This window comes from Leptonotus elevatus, chromosome 1, assembly GCF_054856555.1.
Source record: "Leptonotus elevatus isolate MCC_2025b chromosome 1, RoL_Lele_1.0, whole genome shotgun sequence".
NCBI classification, from domain to species: domain Eukaryota; kingdom Metazoa; phylum Chordata; class Actinopteri; order Syngnathiformes; family Syngnathidae; genus Leptonotus; species Leptonotus elevatus.
The window spans coordinates 351,883-373,837 of NC_141239.1; the positions used below are offsets into that span (position 1 = coordinate 351,883).

At 48.0% G+C, this 21,955-nt stretch overlaps 1 protein-coding gene across 3 annotated transcripts; it reads right to left on the reverse strand.

Annotated features, from left to right (window-relative positions):
• Positions 1-1,203: 1,203 nt before the first annotated feature.
• Positions 1,204-21,633, reverse strand: LOC147180212 (uncharacterized). Of its 3 annotated transcripts, XM_086072374.1 has the most exons (15): positions 21,371-21,633; positions 20,345-20,492; positions 20,056-20,270; positions 19,903-19,959; positions 16,056-16,149; positions 14,098-14,184; positions 13,786-14,006; positions 13,457-13,688; positions 12,135-12,236; positions 10,858-10,959; positions 10,562-10,792; positions 2,784-2,849; positions 2,228-2,309; positions 2,055-2,149; positions 1,204-1,829 (listed from the first exon to the last, which is right to left on the reverse strand). In XM_086072374.1, the coding sequence occupies exons 4-15, from the start codon at positions 19,926-19,928 to the stop codon at positions 1,785-1,787; spliced, it is 1,383 nt and encodes a 460-aa protein (XP_085928500.1). In that variant the 5' UTR covers positions 19,929-19,959; positions 20,056-20,270; positions 20,345-20,492; positions 21,371-21,633; the 3' UTR covers positions 1,204-1,784. The 3 variants fall into 3 exon arrangements, with proteins under 3 accessions (XP_085928500.1, XP_085928506.1, XP_085928515.1); XM_086072380.1 differs by lacking the exon at positions 20,056-20,270; XM_086072389.1 differs by lacking the exons at positions 20,056-20,270; positions 20,345-20,492.
• Positions 21,634-21,955: the final 322 nt, after the last annotated feature.

The following is a 21,955-nucleotide window of genomic DNA, read 5'->3' on the forward strand; positions in this document are numbered from 1 at the left end:
CAACTCACGAAGAAGCCGTTTAAGGAGCGGGTGGGTGGCGGGGCGACTACGTCATGTGGAACAAGTGACGTAGTACGCATCGTCTCGCGTCATGAGAAGAAACAGCCACACATTGGGGTGTGTTACCTGAAGATGGCGCCAAACACGCGCCTTTTGACCCCAATTCAAGCTTGAAACAAACATGCACTCAAATGTCAAAAATAATGAGGACATGTTGACGGCATTTGTAGACATCAGTTGATTTTATCAGCACACAAAAGAAGTTGATTTGGTGTTGAGCTAACCTTTAAACAAGAGCTCGTGGGCCGGCCCTGTTTACAAAGTTAGACCATTGAACTTACTTGGCTTTGGTAAAGCCTTTGTATGATATATAAATGTTTACAACGAAAAATTACCTCTTATAATTGTTTAAAAATATATATTATTCTTGATAAAATAAAATAAAAGACCAATTATTATGAGCCTGCATAGTGCTCACCAGCGCCATCTGGTGGTGCCTGAGACGACACATTTCTGTGTACGAAATATACAGACCAGCGCTGTATAATACACAGCTGTAAACAATTAGAGGATACGAAGGTTAAAGTGATCAGCCAAATCATAATTGACCAATTAATTGATCAGGCCTTCTCTTTTGCCACAACCACAAAGAAAAGTCTTCCAGAGTCCAGAGTGCTTACCATTCATTATACATTTAAAAAAAAAAAAAAGTATTTCAAAGCATTTTGGAAATCTTTTTCCAAATTCTTCTTGCCGCCATTTTGGATTTCTTGACTTGGCTTTTAAATGTTGCGTCGTTCCGGTACACCGGCTTCCTTCATTGGGTGGTTTTGACAGCAAAACCAAATCAATGTTTAATCTTCTCATAGCATTACGCAACAAATTGATGAATTACTAGTTTGTTCAATTATTGCAAAAAAAAAAATGACAGCAAAATGTCAAGGTTATTTATTGCACATGACAATGTGAAACTTCGGTGAGGCCGATGAGACGCGACTCCCTTTTCCGGGCCAGCACGTGAAATGGCGCGGTTGACACCATGTGATCAAAACTACGTGCAAAAACGTCCCTTTCTTTTTTAGCTCCTCCTCCATTTGGCATCCTTTTTGCTTTCATTTTGTCAAACGAATTTGGAATGTTCTTTCAATGATCGATCGCTCGCTTTCCAGAGGTTTGCAAGAAAAAGCCGACGACTCAGCAAAGTAGAAGTCACAAAATAAAAGTGGGGTTTATTGTCAAACAACAAACTTCGCACGTACACCAAAAGAGGCGGCCGGAAAACAAGCAGAAAGAAGAAGAAAAGAAAGAAAGCGGCTCTTCTTTTCTTTGGCCTTCCTCCCTCCGAGCAAGCAAGCAAGCAAGCAAGCAACAAGTCGTCGTTTTTATGGTACAGCTCAAGTAGGAACACGAAATGCAATTGACTGGAATGTTCAACGGCCATCAAGACGTTTGTTTGGGTGTCACACGCTCAGAGATCTGCTGAGGACCCGTCTGCCTCCTTCCCAACAATATGTACAAAAATAGAAAATGTAAATAAAAATACAAACTAATTCTTCCGTCGCTGTTGTCGTCGTGGTCGTCGTTGCGGTGGAGGAGGCCGGATTGTGCGTGAGGATGGCGGGAAGGCGGGCGGGAAGGCGGGCGGTCGGGCGTTGAAATCTACTGGCTAATGACCACATTTTCTTTCTTTCCTTTCCTTTCGTTTGGACGGGCGCTCCTCCGGCCCCGCCCCCTGAGCCGAACCACAGGAAGCGGCCCGGCGCCGCCGCGGGAAGCCGCCGCCATCAATCGTCATCGTCGGTTTTCTGCTTCTTGGTCTCCACGTCGTCCTGGCGGCCACAAAAAGGCATCGACACGGCATTCGGTGAATTTGGCCGCTCGGGACGTGACGGCGGCGCAGCGGGACATTTTCCGTCCCGTCCACGCCACAATAAACACGTGAGGACGTCTTTTCAATTGCTTTGCTTTTCAAAAGTGGACAGCTTGGTTGTACTCGTCACGTTTCAGCTCATCTTGTGGTTCAGACTTTTTGAAGAAAGGAAAAAATGTATCACCTCATCGTCATCTTCGTCGTCATCATCATCATCGGCCGCCCGCTTCGTGCCGCCCTCCAGCTCGTCTTCGTCGTCCTCCTCGTCTTCCTCGTCACCTGCGCGAAAACAATGGCGGCGGTCGGTCAGCACTTGCATTGGCGGGAATGAGAAATTGAGGGACGCGCCGCCGTCACCTTCTACGTCGTCTTCCTCGTCCTCCTCGTCCACCTCGTCGTCGTCCTCGTCGATCTCGGGCTCGCCGTTCTCCTCGTTCTCCTAAACAGTCCAAACCTTTTATTGGCACTTGCTTTCATTTCTTCTCTTTCCAAGTGTTAAAAATTATACATTCAAATGAACTTCCCGCCATTTTCAACTTTTCCTGTCATTTGCTGAAAAACTCTAATTGAACTGTCATTTTGAAAATAGCGCTTGGGCGCCCTCTTATGGCAGCTTAGTGCCAAGAAACACAATGTTGAAATTAGGTTTTATTAGGTCATGACCTTTTACATATATTGTGTCCTAATAGCCACGTTGGTGTCAAGGAACTATGTGGACATAAGTAGTGCTTTGCCACATCTAAATAATTGAAAAAACTAAACTTAAAAAAACCCAAAATAATGTCATGCCTTTTCTTTCTTTTAATTTCTCTTTTCGACGTAATTAATTACATCAATAGGCAAACTTGTGTTTTGTTGGGGCACTTTTTTGTGTTTTTGTTTGATGAAAGTGATTGTGAGCAGATCACGTCACCTTTCCATTGGTGGCGGCATCTTTGCCATTTTCCTTCTCCTCGACGAGCTTCTTCTCCTTCAACTCCTGAAAAAAAATTACATTTGTCAAAAATCTTCATTTTCTAATCTAAGCTTCCTGTTGTTGCCACCCCGCCCCCCCTCTTCAGGTCTGTTTGGGGATACTTTGAGCATTGTGGGTATTGTAGTGCGTCAGCCGCCATCTGTCATCAGACACGCCCGGGAGAGGAACTGCGTCACCCAGAATGCAACGCGCCATTGAAAACCAGATGAAGAGGCGCCAAGGGGGAGGGGAGAAGTGACGTGTTTGTAGAAGGAAAGGGGTGAGTGCAAATTGTGTGTGTGTGTGTGTGTGTGGGATGGGGGGGGGGGGGGGCGTGTAACAGAGGACAATAGAAGAAGACACATGGCCGACATCACACCGGAAAACTCCCGCTCGTTCCTCAATCTAAATAAATAAATCAAGAAAACAAAATCGCAAATCGATTTGGCGTTTTTTGGTTCATTTCCGACAAAATGTGATCCGATGAGCTCTTAAAAGGCGGAACGAAACGAACAAAAATCACTTTTTGAAAAAGTCCAGCTTCCTTCATGATCCCTTTGCGCGCGTGCACGCAGCGCTCAACTTGAGCAGGTTGTGAAGCCAACACGAAGCGCGCGCACGACGCATCACACCTCCGCGCACGCACGAACGCACGCACCGAAGTGCTCCGCATTGCCCGCCTTTTAAAAGCAAGAATATATACACACACGCGCACACGCAAGATCAATGTTTAAGCTTCCCGGGGAGACGCGGAAGCGGCAAGAAACGAACGCCAGCGAGCGAATCCGAGCCCGGCAACAAGCAGCGGGTCGGAAGCCTCCATTCAAAGCAACTTTCGGAACCGGAACCGTGCGAAGAGAACGAGCAGAGCCGTTGGGCGCCCCGCGACAACATTTGTCCAGCACGAAAGAAGATCCCGGCCGCTCGCTCGGACCCCGGCGCGGGTCGCTCGTCCGCCGATTCTTCTGAGAGCGGAACCGAGCTGCTTGTATAAACAAAGACGATCGCAGGAGGCAGACAATGAGGCTGAGCTGGCGTCATTCGAGTGACATCTGGAAGCGGCCGAGATGCTTGTTTGTTCCTCGCTTCTTCGGAAGCCGCGCGAGCGCGCGCGCGACCCATGATTTGTTTCGGAATTAAATGCTTTTTTTGTTGTTATTTTTGTAAGGGGGGGAAAGTGCCGCGTGAGCCCGCGCAGCTTTGCGGAGGTGAGCGGCTTAGTGAGAAGCGCACGCACCCGTGACAAGAAATCACTCGTCGTCTTCTTACCTTGGCTGAGAGCTCCGACGCGGAGTCAACTTTGGCGTCTGCCATTGTTTAGGTGAGTAAATTAAAGACGACGAACAAAAGTAAATCCTCGGCGACGGCGTTCGGTGTGTTATTGTGCCAATGGCCGAGCAAGCTGGCAGCCGAGTGGTTGATATAGGCTAGTGGGCGGGGCCGAGGGCGGCTCGGCTCTCGCCGATTGGCTGCCGTCGCTCCAGCGCTCTTCTCCACTCCAACAACTGCTCGAATTACGAATCCCGCAGGCCACGCCCCCTCCCGCCCGCGCAGATGCTCGGCGGTTTTCGCCTCCAAATTGTCATTACGAGCGACTGGAGCGCACAAAGTGGTGGCCAGCTCCAGCGGGAAGGCGAAACGATCCCGTCGGCGTCGATTTATGCAGAAAAATTGACGGACGGTTTCCATATGGGTGACAGATGTCACCATTTGATTGATTGATGCACGTCTGGACCAATGAGGCGGCGTCTTGCAACCTGGGCGTCCCGCCCACTCAGGCGGAGGGAAAATAATTTGGCGAGAGCGACGGCAAAATGTCTACTTGTCCGCCGAGTTTGACGGCGGTTGAGGGTTTTGTATATCGCGCCGTGTCCTCGCGTGCCGTCATCGGGTCGCAACACGAGAGAAAAGCGTCGTTGGAGGCACAACCGGAGCGGAGCGCCGCCACCGCCGCCATTTGAGCTCTTCGCTCGCCCCTCCCCTGATCGGCCGGCAGCCATCTTGAGGCTCCCTCGTCACAATGGCGCACTTCTTTCTCTTCGCCTTCCTTTTTCCATTTCTACCCCCCCCCCCCCCACCCGTCGACAACGTTCGACGGCCGCAACGGCGACTGCACGCCATTTGAGTCGCTCCAAACAAGACAACAAGACGCGGTTAAAGTGAACGTGGCGAGCGAGCGCGTGGCCTCGTTTCTTTCTTTTGTTGAAGACAGAAGTTCGACACAACACATGCGGCGAGACAAGTGCCCCCCCCCCCCCAAATAAATAAAATAACATATAAATCGTGTGCTCGTGAACATTCTTATGAAACAACACTGATTTCTGCTTACCGACGTTAGTAACCATTTTTACAAGCGGAACATGAGAAGGGCCATTCGGCGCAGTAGTTTAGCGGGTGGGGGGATGGGGCTCACACTCGGTACTCAAACCGAACAAACGGCCCGCATTGACTCCAGTCGGACGCCCGCGACAACTCCCATTGGTCGAGCCAGTTGACGGCGAGCGCCGATTGGCTGCCGCCGCCGTCTGTCGTTGCAAACACTCGACGTCGGCGAGGCGTCAAGTTTCACTGACGAGCACTCCCCAACAGCGTACGCCCCCCCCCCCCCCCATCTGAAATGAATACAGTATTCGTTCTGGCCCCAAACCGTTTTTATGCATGCTTATCATGTAGAAAAGTAGGACTGTATTGATGTATAACCTCACATTAAAAGATAATATAAAGACACGCTGTTTTTTTCAGTGTAATTATTGTACATTGGGACAAACTGAAAACTGTGCGTGTGCGCGTGTGTGCGGCTAAAGTGCGCCAGGCGGGTTGCCCCTAGTGGTATGGACTTGACAGTTCCGAACATCCGGGCATTTCTGATACCTCCCCAATGCAACGCAATGCAAATGCTTCATTTGTATGGTGACAACAAAAGCCAGTGACTATCATACTAACCATAACCATATAGATTATTATAGTAGTCAAACGAGATCTCGTGGCCTTCTAAAATCAAAATAGTCCTTCAATTACTTTGAAGTACAATGCATTTCAATTGAATCTTTTCAAAATGTTTTGTTTGTCAACATTTATTCAGGTATCGTTGCCAATTGCGAACATGCGGCATTTCTGAGATTTCCGCAATGCAGCGCAAATGCTTCCTTTACACGATGAAAACAAACAGCTTATTGTATTGCTTTTGCCTGTGACTATCACGCCAGGCAGGCGTATTGTTCTATAGTAGTCAAACGACATTTCATCACATTTTGAAATCAAAATAATCCTCGCCAATCAAGTGACAACCACCCAAAGTCCAAAGCTTTTCAATGAGCGGAGAGCTTCCTTTCAAGCTCAGAATTGTCAATACTGTACTTTGATTTAGCTTGATTGAATGAAGTCATTTTTGCCAAACGCAGTGTTAAAGATTAGCGTGTTAAAATGGTGACTATTGTTACAGTGGAATCATTTTGCCAAGATGCACTTCCACTTCCGCCTACTGGAGATTACTGAAGCGGTCTTTGGACTCTTTTGCTACAATTCACAGGTGCCTTTTTCCACTCTCCAGTCGACTAACCACCATTTTGTGTGGCGCCGCTATCTCCGGAACCACGCCGAGCCACTGTTTGTCACAGCCACCTAAGTGGGCCGAAATTCGTTCTCCGCATTTGACCCAACCCCCCGAGGGAGCGGTGAGCAGCAGCAGGGGCCACGCTCGGGAATCATTTGGTGACCTAAGCCCCAACCAACCCTTAATGCTGAGTGACAAGCAGGGTGGCAACGGGTCCCATTTTTATAGTCTTTGGAATGACCCGGTCAGGGACTGAACCCACAACCTCCCAGTCTCAGGGCGGACACTCTACCACTAAGCCACTGCGCTGGCAAGATGAAGACGTGATGGTGTCACAAACAAGGCAATGAAACCAATGAAATCATTTGAACGAGTAGCACACAAGTTAGCTGTTTAGCCGCTACTAACAAGCCATGCAGCCGTCAATCCTGTCGTCTTTCCATCGAGTAGCAACGGCATTTCACGTCCGTCGTATAAAGGATCATGACGAAACAATTATGTTTACATTGTTCTGGGGAGTAGTTAAGATTTTTTGGGGGGAGGTTTCAATCCTAAATTGCTGATTCTAAAATTCCGTACGGTCGTGGTGAGCTAGCGCACGCTGGTCGCTAACGCAGCCTTAGTTTCCAGATGAGGCAAATTCTGCTGATGGGCTGCAGAAAGACGAGCTAACTTGTTTGTGCGGCCCCAATTGAGACGTGCTAGCATCATTTACAAGCGCAAGGTTGGCAACGTTAGTTTTAAAAATGTACTTCCGTTAATAACATGCTAAATTACTCTGTAGTTATTTTACTTTTCAACAGCGAGACTTCAAAACGGGCAATTTCAAAGTTGCTCGCCACTCCCGGCTGAAGTTTATCGAAGGAGAACGACGTCCCGCGTGTTGAAAACGAGCACATCGCTTGGCCCGAATGAAGGTCGTTTAGCTTGATGCTAACATACGATGGGGAATCCCATCGATGTGTTCACAGTTAGCATGGCTAGCAACACATGTAGACCGATCAGAACAATAATCACAGGTAAGGATTGTTTGTCCTGCGTTTTACTTGCTGAGGCGTCCTCATGACTTCTTACCTCCCGACCTCGCCACCGCCTGCTCTTGCCTTCATTTCAAGATGACAGTCGTCGTCATCTTCTTCTGTGGCCTGGTCATTTCCTGTTTGCCGATATTGAAAAATCCGCGTCAGCCCGAGGGGCCGCCTTCCTCCGGATTGCCTTCAACGTCCTTCCTTCCTTCAACACCTTCCCCACAGCTCCTTTGTGTCCTCAAAATCTCTCTCAAGCTGTACTTCAAACACTTCCATTTTCATTGTTCCTTCTTATGCGTAACATGTCTTCCTTTCTACTCCAAGACATCCTCCTTGTTCCTTCAACACCTCCCCCAGAGCGAGCCTTTTCTTGCCCCAAAATGTCCTCGATGACAGACTTTAACACATCCCTTCTTTAAGACCTCCACCTTGTTCTTCTCTTTACCTTTTCTCTGTTGTTTAGACCTCTTCCTTGTCCCGTTTCCTTCAACATGTCCTGCTTCCCATTCCAAGACTTCCTACTTGTTCCTTCAAAGCATTCCATGTTACTTTGGGACCGCTCCATTGTTCCTTCGTGTATTGAGCATCTACTTCCTTCTTACTCCTTTTATTCCTTCAACACCTCCTCACTCTATGACCTCCCCCTGAAAACCGTAACTCTCCTTTTTGTTCCTTCAGCACCTCTTTCCTTTTCCTTCGGGATTGTCCCCTCCTGAACACCACCACCACGCTTTCTTGTCCGTCACATCATTTTCCAGATCCCTTCTCGACCTCGTTACATTTGGTCCTCAAAATGTCCTCCTCCCTCCTCCAGCGCAACTCTTTTCCTTCCGAAACTCTTCATATTTCCTCAACATCTCCGTCTTACTGCAAGAGCTGCTCTTTGTTCCTTCAACACATCCTTTGCCCTCAGGATCATGTCTTGATTGCTCCCACTTGTCTCGAGCACTCACAACTTCTTTTGTTGTCCTTCCAATACTTCCACATGACATCGGATCCTCAACATCCCTTCCTTCCTACGTCAGTGCAACTCTTTTCCATTAGAACCTCTTCATTGTTCCTTTTGGTCCCAACATCTAGTTCTTACTTGGAGGTCTCCATTTTGTTCTTGTGATTCCTCCCCTTGGACCTCCTCCAGGTTTTTCCTGGTCTTGAACGTAATCTCTTTGTTCCTTCAACACCTCCTCTTTTTGAATTCTTCCTTTCAGCTCTTCCTTCTCTACTCCACCCCCCTTCCTTGTTTCTTCAACTGTTCCTTGGATACCTTTGTGAATGCACGCTGTTAATCCAGGAACTCCGAAGAGTCCTTCGAGACCTCCTCGTTGACCACAAAACTTCTTCCTTCTCCATCTTTGCTCCTCCTGCAAGACTCCAGTGAAGTTTGTACAGGTTTGAGAGTTGAACCAAACGTGTCCATGTCACAGCACCGAATGTCACAAATACGGCGCATATTCGCAAAAGCAGAGCTGATGGAAACGACGGGCATAAAAGTCGCATGTCACAAAATTGGCATCAAAATTTCGAACCATTTGGATGGTAACCCGACCGCAGTCATCAATGTCGTCTGCCATTTCAAACATACCGGCAGCGAGTGGCAGGGCCGCGAGCGGGACTTTGTTTTAGATGTCCGTGTCCGACTGCTGCTGCTTCGAGTGCTTGGATTTCGGGCACGTAAACGCCGCGCACTGCTCAGCTTTTATACGACGGACTCCACGAGTCGCCAAAAGTGTTTCATTCAAATTTGAGGTGTCACCTCCCTTGCATGCAAAACTTTTACTACACCTGTTGGTTGCATGTTACGTTCCCAAAGCATCGCACCATCATTTCTTCCGCAGCGCGCAGCAAGTCACGCAAGTTGACGCCGGAGGAGAAAGCGGGCGTTACAAGAAGACAAGTCGGCACCCAAATGTCGTCTTCGTGTCCACTTTTGGGCGCATATTTACGCCATTTGTCAGCTTGTAATTTATTGATTTTGCGCGTATATTAAAAATGTGATTTTGAACTTGTGATTTGAGGGGGCAAGACATTTATTTGGGGGAGCTGTGCCCCCCCTTGCCCCTGCGTGTCGCCGTCCCCAGCGTACGCGCGAGTGTCCTACATTTTGAGGCTAAACGGGTCCGCATCAGTGACGTGGTTTGGGTAGGCAGGCAGTCGCCAATTGAGACGCACACGCAAGTTATCCGAGGGTGACCATATTTCCATTTCCAAAAAAGAGGACATTCAAAGTATTAGGTAGAAAATCAAAGCAAAAAAACATTGCTCTCTTTTGAAGTCTCACATTTTTTGCTCCCGCAATCTTTTTTCTTTTCTTTTTTTCCTTTGAGCGGGGTTCGTACCCATCGCCTCCGGTGCGGCAGCTCAACATTTGCCACTCAGCTCAAGTTGTGGGCCACCGTCAGCCAGTGCGCCGTCTGCCAGCCCCGGTAAACGTTGCCGTGCACGCCGCCTCCCATTTGCCGCACAACGAAAAACGCACAATTTCAAACCCGCCCGGACGCCGGAAAGAACGTCATAAAGTGAATATCTCTCTGAAAAACTGCCCAATTTCTCACAAAATCAAGCTAGCAATAGCATTAGCAAAGCCAAACACCAAAGTCAAGCAGCCAGTGAATCCAAGCACACCCACAAAGCCAATCTTTCCTTTTGCACCACTTTGTGAAAAGCACGAATAATTCTTGGTCCCTTACTTTGCCCAAGGTCCGGTAGCGAAGGCTTTGGTCTGCCATCCTTCAAAAGATGGCGTTTTTCCTCAAAAGAAAGGCGTGCAAAATAGTTTTATATTCTCCAGAGTGAATTTAACCAGGATTGGGATGGGACATGATCAAATCTTCACGGGATTAATTCAATATCCGTTTGGGAATGCACACTTGCGCAACCATTTGTGTTTTTCTTTCCATACGCGTTTTTGTTTTTTTAATGATACAGTTGACCTCCATATTGGAAGCGGTACGAGTGGGAGTAATTGTGACTGGAGCGGGATGACACGGGACTGAAAATCCACTCCCGTGTCACCCTCAGGTACCAATCAAGAGCAACGGTGTGCTTTCCTACGGCAGCCTGCTTCGGGAATCGCTGCCGCGAGTCGCCACTTTGCCAAATTCGCCGGCCGACATCTGCTCTCGTTTTTTGCATTCGTGTGCGTGTGCGGTGTTCACCTCAAAGGTTTCGCTTTTGATTCTCAGCGTTTCGCCGACATCGGCGTTGTCCACGGGCTGCAGGCACCACCACACTTCCTGTCCCACCATGGGGAAGCACAAGAGTTCGCCGTCATCCGCCGCCGCCGCCGCCGCGCGTCCTTGCAATGCACGGGGACCTCCCGGCGGCTGCGCGCCGCCCACCAGGATTTCGTCCTCAAAGGACGTCTCCACGCCGCCCAGACTCAACAGCTGGACGCAAATCCAGTGAGGATTAATGGCGGCAGGCCGGAGGGGCGCCACGGACGGTGATTCACCTCGGAGCGAGACAACATGGCGGCTCGGTCCCTGTTCTCGCCGCTGTGGGAGGGGCTCCACTCGCTCAGCATGCTGAGAATCTCGCCGCTCATGGGATGATCCTGAAACGTAAACACTCAACCACAGTTCCGCTTTTGGCTTTCACTGCATCGTCTGCATTTTTCCCAACCTCGCCTTTTCCGTCCGCCCGCTTTCAATGCAACGCCACGCACTTGCCGAACCGGGCCCTCGTTTCAATGCCGCACACTTTATTGTGATCATCGAAACGTTTCCTAATTGAAACCCAAAAAGTCGGAACGTTTGTAACGTGCCGTCCTGCCGACGAGCTCAACAGGTCGGCACATTTGCGTGGCTGACTGAGGAAGTTTGTCAAAACAAAGGCGTTGGCTTGGCGGGCTGCCGGTTCGCAGCGAGCGAGGTTGCGCCATCCCTCAAAGAGGTCTGCACGGGCACTCACGCGTCCCCCCCCCCCCCCTTTGAGGGACACTTGGAATGACTCCAAGTCACGGGACGGGATTTTTGATTTATTTTTTGATTTGAGATTTGCACAATAAATGTTATCCAAAGTAAATTGATTCTTTCATTGTTTAAAAAAAATAAATCCATTTAGCTTCTATAAAGGACTACGTAAACCAGTAAGCAAAATATTTATAAAAAAAAACCACGTAATTCTATGCCGTGGCGTGATATATGCCATTACCTTAAAATGGATGCAGTTCATACCGTGATATGAATTTACTCTAGCATATTTAAAAAAACATATAAATACGTCTTTGGGACACGTAAAACATTTCAAATAGAACGTAATTATATGTTTTGGGGAGCAAATGAGTTAAGCAGAATATCGTATGTAGACTCGGGTTGCATAGAACATTATTGTCAAGAAATCTTCGGTGGGTTGACTTCCTCTTTAACAAAATAAACGCATACAACATTGTGCAAAAGTGTGACAAGAACACAATTTAGCAATATGACGATTTTTTTTTGTGCGGAGACGAGTCGTAACTGCACCAACGGCGATGCCACCAAGTGACACAAATGTTAAACTCGCACTCCTTTGAACTGTTTATCCTTTTGACTTTATGATGACTTTTCTAGAAAATTAGTTTGAATGAAGTAAAAGATCGAACTCTTATGAGTCCACTTTTCGGTTGATTAACAAGACGTTTTAAAAAAATGATATTATAAATGATGCGATGACTTACGATTGAATTGTAATCAAGTGGCAGTCGTAACATCTCAGCAGTTAACATCCCTCCATCATTTATCCGCTTACCTCCGACACGGACAAGATGGCGGCCCGGTCCTTGTGCTCGCCGCTGTGGGCGGGGCTCCAGTCCGTCAGCATGTTGAGAATCTCGCTGCTCATCAGGTGTTCCTGCGGCGCACACGTGACACGGGCTTCATCCGGTTCACGTCTTCCTTCATCGCACGCTTGCGAGCGAGCCGGCCGCCATTTGAAGAAAATGGCGCATGGGCGGAGCTTCCGGAACTCGACGGGACTCGAGATGCGCGAGTCTTGCGGCTCCGCCGTGGCTACGTATGAAAACGGGCGTGCCTCAACAATATGGAGTTCAATTAGTTTGTCCACTTGTCAAAACAAAACTTGAAACTGACAATTGTTGCGTTGATCGTGAATTTGACAAATGATACAAATGTATTCGAAATACACGTGTTTTTTTGTGTCAAACATCATTTGGATTCTCACTCCAAAAATCCGCTGTTGGAGGAAGTGCGAGAACAGATGGACGACCATTTTGGGCGTGTCCACGGATTCAGGTGGTGATGGCGTCAAATACAAAGTTTTCAAAACAACAATTGACTCCGCCTTCCAAACAGGGACAAATATCTGCTAAAAATAAAAATGGCGGCCGTAACGAGGGGACGGCTGCAATCCGAACCTCCAACGCAGACCGAAAGTTTGGAGCGAATGACCTTCTCTGGACACCAAAAAATGGAAACATTTGGGAAAAATGGATTGCGTTTCTAAATCAAAAATGCGACTCTTGAACCATTGCTGTATAAAAAGACCTGTAATGACTGCATTTTATTATTCTGTAATGTCAAATTGATGACCAAATGAATATTTGTTGTTTTGTTTTGTTAGACCTGAAAAAGTTACAAAAATAAAGTAAAAAAACAACAACATCGTTTGCATTCACTTTGGTCATTCTTTTCATTTATTTTTACTTTTCACTGTTTTGACATTTGAGATCTTTTTTCAGTTGCATAATTTTTTCTTAGTTTTCAGATTCCGATTTTTTTACAGTTTCCCCCCCAAAAAATTCAGTTTCAATTTTTTTGGGGGGAAGCAAAAGGGAAAATAAATCATTCATTCAAAAGAATGACCAAAGTAAATCCAAATTATGTTTGAGCCAAAAAAACACAAAAACGCTTGACCCACCTATTTTGCAAAATTCAAGATCAACAATTTTCAGTTTCAAGTTTCAAAAACATTTTTGAGTGGTTTCATCTTCCTTTTTGTAATTGTGGAGTGTCATAATTGACATTGAAATTGAATTTGGATGAATTGCAATTGTTGATCAAACGCAAGATCTCGTGTTCACCTCGCTACGACTTTGCTCCGTTGCCGCTCACCTTGGCCGCCGCGTCCGCCTTGAAGGCCACCTGTCCGGCGGAGGAGGAGGAAGAGGAGGAGGAGGAGGAGGAGGAGGAGGTGGAGTCGGAGGAGCTGGACTCGGAGGAGCTGGACGAGGTGGTGCGGTGCGCGGCCGAGTCGGGGCGTCGCCGCAGCATCTGGCGAGCGCTCTCCCTCTGCACCTTCCTCTTCAGGGAGGAGTTCCAGCGGTTCTTGATGGCGTTGTCCGGTCTGAGGAGACACGCACAGGGCAGGCGGCGGTGGCGATGGCGGCGGCTCGGACCCGGCTCGGACCCGGCCCGGCCCCGGGTGAGCGCGGCGCGCCTACCTGCCGGGCAGAAGCTTGGAGATGTTGGCCCAGCGGTTGCCCAGCACGCGCTGCGCCTGGCAGATGATGCGGTCCTCCTCCGGCGTCCAGCGGCTCTTGATGACTTTGGGGTTGAGGTGGTTGAGCCAGCGCTCGCGGCACTGCTTCCCGTTGCGGCTGCGCATGTTCTTGGCGATCAGCGACCAGTGCTTCTTGCCGAACTTGCGCACCAACTCCACCACCTGCCGCACGGCAGCGTCACGCGCCGGCCTGGCCCCGCCCCGCCTCGCCGCGTCTCGCCTCGCCGCGTCTCGCCTCGCCGCGCGCACTCACCCGCTTGTCCTCCTCCAGCGTCCACGGGCCTTTCACCGGCTCCACGCTCGACTTCTCCTGCGTCCACTCGGCCGCCGAGGCCTCGCCCTGATGGCGGCCAAGTCGGCGTCATTATCGCCCTTCCGAGCGCCGGACAGCTCAACGGGATAGAAAAAGTCCACACACCCGAGGGTGTGTGGACTTTTTCTATACACAAAATTGTCAAGGGTTGATGTTGGGATCAGCAAGGAGGTGATTGGGATTTGAAAAGAGCATGGCAAGCAAGGAAAAGTCAACACCCCCCCGATTTCTGTGATGGGACAAAAAAGAAATCAATCTCTATGTGCAGCAGAATTATTATAGTTTTGGAATGACTTTTTATTTTGTTTTGTTATTTCAATGTAGTTTTCAGTATGCTTCTGTTAGTTTTTATTAGTTTTAGTTTTTTATTCAAAGAAAAATGCTCGAATGATTTAGTTAGTTTCGATGAGTTTTCGTTATTTATTTGGATGTGCGTAATATTTAATAGGCTGGGACAAAATATCATTTGGCAATACATCGCGATACTTGTTCACACGATCTGCAGTATCGATCCATTAGGTGCTATCGTAATTCTTCATCGATACCATACATTGGCGTGCAGTGCGGCTGCATTACAAGTACGAGTAACGAGTAACGAGTAACTAGTAACTAGTAACTATTAGCCAGCCATATGTTAATCTGCGATCCCAGAGGGGGAGTCGCATTGCGCCGCCGCTCTTCACTCGCTATCGCTTCGTTTCTTTTCCTCTGCTTTTAGTAATGTGCTTAAATTCCGCAGGTCGTCTTGTCTGATCTCAGGTCAGAGAAGCGGTCGGCGGTGTGAGGAATCCGCCGCCTCGTCCAGGTTTTCAAAGTGGCCCCCTCGGGCCGCGACTTGGCCTGCGGGCTGTGCGCGGGGGAATATGCGTAGAAACAATAACGTTTTTGCAATACCAATAACCAATAAACATATTCGTAACGCGAGGAGCGAGCGAGGGGCGAGCGAGGGGCGAGCGAGGGGCGAGCGAGGGGCGAGCGAGGGGCGAGCGAGGGGCTCCCCGCTTTACGAATGGCCTCTCAGCGGGGGCGAGACTTGGAGGCGGCTGCCTCAGCAGCCGCGACGCGGGCTGCACGCGAGGGTCGAGGGAACGAGGGAACGGGGGACGAGGGAACGAGGGAACGGGTCCTCTCCACCGGCATTGGCGAGGGACGCGGGCCGGCCCAGCGCTCGTTCTGCGCTCGGAGGAACGGAACGGAGGTCGAAGCGACAGCGACAGCCCGACGGCTCTCCATCATCGGGGAAGCCCCCCCCCCCCCCCCCCCGCCCCAAAACGAGCAAAAATTTAAAAAAAGGATCGCAGTATGTATGGGATCGTCCCAGCCCTAAAATTTAACACCATATATAGATTTTTACATTATTTTAATATTAAAATAAATATACTTAAAATCACATTTGAAATCATTCCCAAAGGCTCGTGTATGAAATGAATGACCAAAGACTAAAACCAAGGACATTTTTTCTCTAATTATAGTTTTGTAAACATAAAATGTAGTTTCAGTTCTTATAAAGCATTTTCCTTTTATTTTTTGTTTTTTCAATTAGAATTTTTTCATGAACTAACTAATAACACGAGTGGGTGTGGCCATGTTGACAACTGACCAATCACACGCAAGCACATGTCCACTTTTCAGGTCTGGTCTTGGGTCGACTTTTCTGATCCGCCATATAGCAAACGACGAGAAGGATTTCATTCCAAATTCCAATCAAATGTCTAAAATGCTTTGGGCTCCAAACTGAGTGGACGCATTTGACTAATTGGCCTGTCGCCTTTCAATTCCTCTTTTTTTTGTCTTCTTCTTTTGGGCCAGTCACGCGGTCCCACCGTCCACAGCTGTCCCATTTTTCAGCTCTTGGCCGCGGACGCAACAGAAAGGACACGTCGGCGCGGCGCACTTGCCTCGTCTTTGGCCCAGTCCGGCTTGACTTGGTTGACTCTGGTAAATCGTCCGCGCTCGTCTTTGGCCGGTGAGCAGCAGCAACATCGCTTGGCGCTGGCACACGGCAACGGCACACAACACAAGCAGAGCACGTCGGTACGTCGTACGTGTGGCGTCGCGATGACGCCCAAGCGGCGGCGGCGGCGCGTTCGCTTTTGACAACAATTACCACAAACAACGTGTCCTTGTTCGTCTTATTCTACTCGGTGGAATGTTTTGATAGGAGGAATGTAACGATATCTGAACATCACGATATGAAGGTCACGATACGGTAATTATCACAACATTGTGGGGAGGCTGGCGATACAAACAAAGGTCACAATATTGTAACAAAAGAGCTCATACTAAAAAACACACAATATTGTGCTTTTTCCCCAACATTATCTTTATTTTTTTTTTAATAGAAATATTAAACAAAACAAACAACATGTAGTGTGTTTGCATACAGAATATGTATCAATATTAAACGAAGTAAAAAAGTTTTAAAAAAACAACTGCATGTCCAATTCAATCTTTTACATCACAAATGAAGGAACATTAAAGATGATTTAATGTTTCATTTGATAGCCCGAAATGTTGCCACATGACAGAATCGAGTCCAGAAGGGAAGGAATAGTTTGCTCCAATTTTTCTAAGAAATAGAATAACATCATCGGCGTGAAGCGCAATCCGATGATCGATGATCGGCGTCTGCTATCTTAATGTAATCGTATTATGGTCTCTCACGGCCATTGCAAGAACGCAAAGTCAAGGTGATCGGGGGCAGCCCCGCCTACAGACTCCATTGATCTCTATCGGGAGTGAAATGTTCTTGTCGGCGATGATTTCTGCATTTGGACTCTTGTACAAGAGTTTAAGCCAATTACAAAAGCCCGCAACTAAAAAAGTCCACTCAACTCTGTGGAAGGCAGTTTCCGGAACCCCCTGCTGATCATGCAGGATATTCAAGATTCACATTATGGAACCCTGACGACCTCACACCGAACCCTTTTGATCTATTAAAGGCCGATAAAGTACAAGTCTTCAATCAGAATTCAAACGACTTATTGGTCTCGTATTCGCGCACTGATGAGGTTTGCCCGGTTTTGGAAGTAAGAGTAATCAGAGCACCCATGAGGGAAGGGGAAAGTACAATCCCCCCCCCCCCCCCGCCCCCCTTTGGAGAGATTCTGTAAACATTTTGAGAAGCGGTATTTCATATTTGATGGATTTCAATGGGCAGAGAATCAGAATTCATACTTCTTATCGCTGCTGAAATCTCTTCCAATGTCAAATTTGACCCCAGCAATGACCTCTCCTTCTTCAATATGGAGGAAATGTACGTCATTTACAAACAAATCCAAACCACAACCTGTCAAACGAGCATCTAGTTCAGATGTATATCTTTTTTGTTTTTAATAAAAAGTATTAAATTCCTCATTTATCAAAAAGGATCCACGATAGGATTTCCGTTATTGTTTTTAAGACGAATTTTCCATTTATTCGCCAGGCTAGAATTTTTCCTGGCTTTTCCCCTCCATCGAAAACGCGCCGCTTGAGCCTCAATAAGTGAGCGGCGGGATTGCTGAAAAAAGTATCCTGCAACATTTGGATTTTTGCCTCCAACAATGAATAAAACCAATTCAGAGAACTTGCCACATAAATCCTTGTACTTAAATGATAAGAGATGTTGTTGTTGTTGTTTAAAGACGTACAACGTCGTCCAAAAGTAAAGATGTGCGTTGCAACCGCAAGTATTTCAATTGGAGGAAAACTAGAAACCTAAACGTGTATAAATGCTGAAATGTCATTTTTATGCTATTAAACTGAACGAGCAGCTTCTATAGATGCTTTATGAGCAACTGTAACGTGATTGAATACGGACAGAAAACGCAAGTCAAGCTAAATAAGATGGCGCTCGCTCGCTCGACTCGAACCAGTCATTCCAGCCCTCAATTGACATGAGTGGCCATCTTGAATCGAAACGAGGAGACAAAGAGAAATGTTTGCCAGTTATTAACCAACAATGAGCAGGCCAGTCAAAGACGTCGTGTCCAAATCGAAGGCGCTTGAAAGAAGCATGAGCTCGTCCCGCACGCTCTGTTGGTATCAGCGCCGGTTAGCGTGTTGACCGACGCCGTTAATCAGTCTCTGCACTTCTGGGATGTTTTTCATGACGTGGTCCGCCGGGGACGGCCTTTGGAAGGTGCGTGCGACGGACGCCCTCGTACGTCAGTCGAAGTTTCGCCGGGAACCAGATTCCATTTCTTATCCCCATGTTGCGCAACCTCGGCCTCGCGGAGTGGAAAGCCTTGTGCTTCTGGTGCATCCGTGCCGCCGGGCCTGGACAGAACCGCACGCTTCTGTCCTTGTACAGTATTTGCTTTTTGTTCACGATCGCTCAAGAACTTCTTGATCAGAGTTGTCGGAGGCGCGGCCGGGTGGCCTCTCGGTCCAACGCGGCGACGTTCAATGGTTGGCCTCGTATTGAGCCAAGCCACGCCCAGCAGCTCCGGAACCCGTCTCAAGGAAAGCGCAGGCTTCGGCCCCCTCCGGCAGATTGACCGGCCTTAGGTCTGATCTTCTGGATCTTGCTTGGAGGTCCTCAATCTCCTCCTCCATATCGGACCTTAGCCGCAAGGCGATCCACCGCGTCCTCCGCTTCGCCAATGCGAATCTCCGCGGCCGTAACTCGTTCGAAACATTCACCGATTTCTTTCCTCACACTTTCGATGGCCGCCAAAACGCCATCAAACCTGCTGCCAAAGTCTGTCTTTAGCTCCTTCGTGGCTTCGAGGACGGCCGTGCTGGGGATGAGCATTTTCTTTCTTCCATGCTGCCGCTCGCTTCAACCTCCGCCATCGTGCTAGCACTTCGATGTAGCTTCTCCGCGCAGACGCGTCGTCGTTTGGCGGCGTCCTTTGCCCTGCTTCGCCAGCGCAGTCGCCATCGGGTGATTTTCAGTGACCGCCTGCCTGGCTCACCCCGAGTTGCTCGGTTGCGTTTATTTGCAGAATTTTGGGCGAGAATTTGCGGGACGCCCAGCCTCTTGGCACGCCGCCATACCGGAAGTCCAATATTGTGCTTTTGTACATAACAGCAATGCATACAAACAACCGACAATCTCGAACAACGCTTCATATTGAGGCACTTAATCATTAAACACGCGCACGTTGAGCTCCTCCACGTATGAACTCGCTTCACAAGCATATGATGTTCCCCTTGACCTGACCAGGATTTTAAACATAAAAGGGCTAAAAGATGCCTTGTGAAAATTAAACAGCACTAAAAAAAAAAAAAAACTAGCCACCAGAGGGTGCTAGAACTGCACAAATAAACCCGACCTTTTGAACAGATGTGCTGCTTTTAATATGTTGACATGACAACGACAATATATTGCGGCAGTTGTAATATTGCGATATCACGATATTGCCATTATCGTTACATCCCTAATTGATAGTATGTTGAGAATTTTGTGTATGCATATCTATTGTTGTTTGTCTTAAATTGTTGTAACAATTGTGTGTTTTTGTTGCCCTGTTGCCAGGTCACTCTTGGAAAAGAGATTTTTAATCTCAATGAGTTTCTCATCTGGTTAAATAAAGGAATAAATTGAATTCGCACCTTTGCCTGAAACGCAATTAAATGTATGATGACGAGCAGGCTGAACTTTGTGTGACCTCGCTCACAAAGTGCACCGAGACAAGGTCATCGTGTTTCAGGCTACTTTTGGTTTTGGCAGCACGTCCTGTCACATTTCAAATTGAGACAATGACGGTTGGGAAGCAATGGCGCGGCGTGTGCGTGCGTGCGTGCGTGAGTTCTGACCCGGTTCTGTGGCTTCGGCCGCTCATGGCGCGGCTGGCGGCAACGTTCCAAGTGGGCCTGCCAAAAAACAAACAAAAAAAACACGATGAACATGTCGGCAAAAATATCAACACCGTCATCCATCTTGGTGCCAAGGAAAACATTTGGGCGCACTTTTTGTTGGGGAGGCGCTTGATTTCGGCCCTGTTCCAAATACTCGCACTCCTATCCTTGTGCCCCTCAATTGCGCGTTCCCGTTGATGGGTGTGAGAGTGTCGGGTGTCCCAGTTGTCCAAAGTCGCCCCGTCCCATTTGCAAACTTGTACTACCCACAATTCATTGCGGATTTGACCAAGATAGCGGCAAATGGCGGCATTCGATGGCAATTTCTGTGCCGGAAAAAAAAGCGTTTTCCTTTTTATTTCTTCCTCGCATTCACCCATTCATACACACATTCACGCACCAGCGGTCGGCGCTGCCAGGTCCACTGGGAGCAAGTCGGAATTCAGTGTCTTGCTCAAGGACACTTTGACGTGGTCACCAGGGGTGCGGATCGAACCCACAACCTCACGGATGGGAGACGGCCACTCTACCACTGAGCCATGCCGCCCCTAAAAAATACAAATACATTTAAAAAAAGAAGCTTTTTCAAGTCAAAGTATTGGAGTATCATTCATTTGCTCGCGTGTCGTGTCATTCATATTCTGTTTTAATGTCACCAACATATTTTGTCCTAGCGTCGTTGCCGTACTGCGCGAGCTTCTGCGCACGCACGAGACGCAGCTCATGCTTCAGATAAATGATTCGCAAATAAAAACCTTGACCCGTAGGAGCCATCGAGTGGGCTTTTTACTTGACTACTACTTTCCTGCCATTCTGATATCATTTTAAACAGCAAAAGTGGCAAAACAACAACTGCTGCTCGACCAGTGGCGCAAGTTGCTGAATTTTTGCACACTTGTAACCTGCACTCTCAAATACTACGTGCACCAAAATGAAGTGCACGCTTAATAGTGTGGTATAGTGTTGGAACAGGGCCCTTCAACATCAGCAACTGAGCACTGACAGCCCGAAAAACCTTTTTGCTGGCCACCCACAGATGCCACAAGATGGCGGCAAAGCACGGCAGGTCAAAATGAAGCTCCTCCCCTCGCTTCGACGTCGCTCCATAACATCAAGTTGGCGCAAAAGCAACACACGGCATTGCAATTGGCCTCGCCTCATATATTCCAGTTAAATAAAAACATACACGGGCTACATTTGTCATACCGTCACATGTCTTGGCACTAAATGCGTCTGTGGCATTCTTAAAAAAAAACTAAAGTACATCCATTAACTTCGGCATTAAAGGTACATTCCTAATCACAAAGAGATCAAACTTTCGAACGGCAACAAGAAATGAGTTGAAAGTGTCCAAAGAAGTTGAAAGAAGCCCTTTGATGTGGATTGCAAGGAAGTGACGCGACGTGTGTTTGATGATGGAACTCACCTGAAAGATCAAACGCTCGCGAAGCTAAGCTAAGCTAAGCTATGCTAAACAAAAGTGAGCGCAAATGAGCTAAACTCGGCGGGCAGCCGTTGGGTCGTTGGCCGCTGCGAGCGGGCGCGGTGTCATCCCTCAAAGCGGCAGGAAGCGGCGGCGGCAGGCGAAAGTGCGGGTGACGTCCCAAAGTCAAAAGTCAAAAGTCACTCGTCCGTCCATCCGCCCCGCCGGCGAGCGAGCGTCCAACGGCTGACCTCCAACCGCCGCCCGCCCGATCAAAGACGCTTTCGCCCATGACGTCACTCTTTGTACGCCACCTCGTCTTTGTGACGAAATTGCTGGGAGGGGGAACAAGTTTGAGGGTTGCTTTTTTGATTTGCTTGTTTTTCATCTCAAAACGACGTCATGATAAACATCCATCCATCCAGTGAAATGAAATATGAAGCAGTCGTTTCATTAGGAACACCAATATTAGAACCTCCAACATCGTACAGTGATAAGAGTAAATAATGTGCGTGTAATCCGTGGAATACTCTGTGTAGGTTATTTATCAATTTTAAAACGAAAGAGGCAGAACAAAGGTATAGGAAA

Excerpts from the sequence above, each read along its gene's own strand:
- LOC147180212 (XM_086072389.1), bottom strand. The coding sequence starts at position 19,928 with ATGAGCGGCCGAAGCCACAGAACCGG. Across the intron at positions 14,185-16,055 it reads CGGACTGGGCCAAAGACGAG|GGCGAGGCCTCGGCGGCCGA; the intron begins GCAAGTGCGCCG and ends GGCCGCCATCAG. Across the intron at positions 10,793-10,857 it reads CCATGTTGTCTCGCTCCGAG|CTGTTGAGTCTGGGCGGCGT; the intron begins GTGAATCACCGT and ends ATTTGCGTCCAG.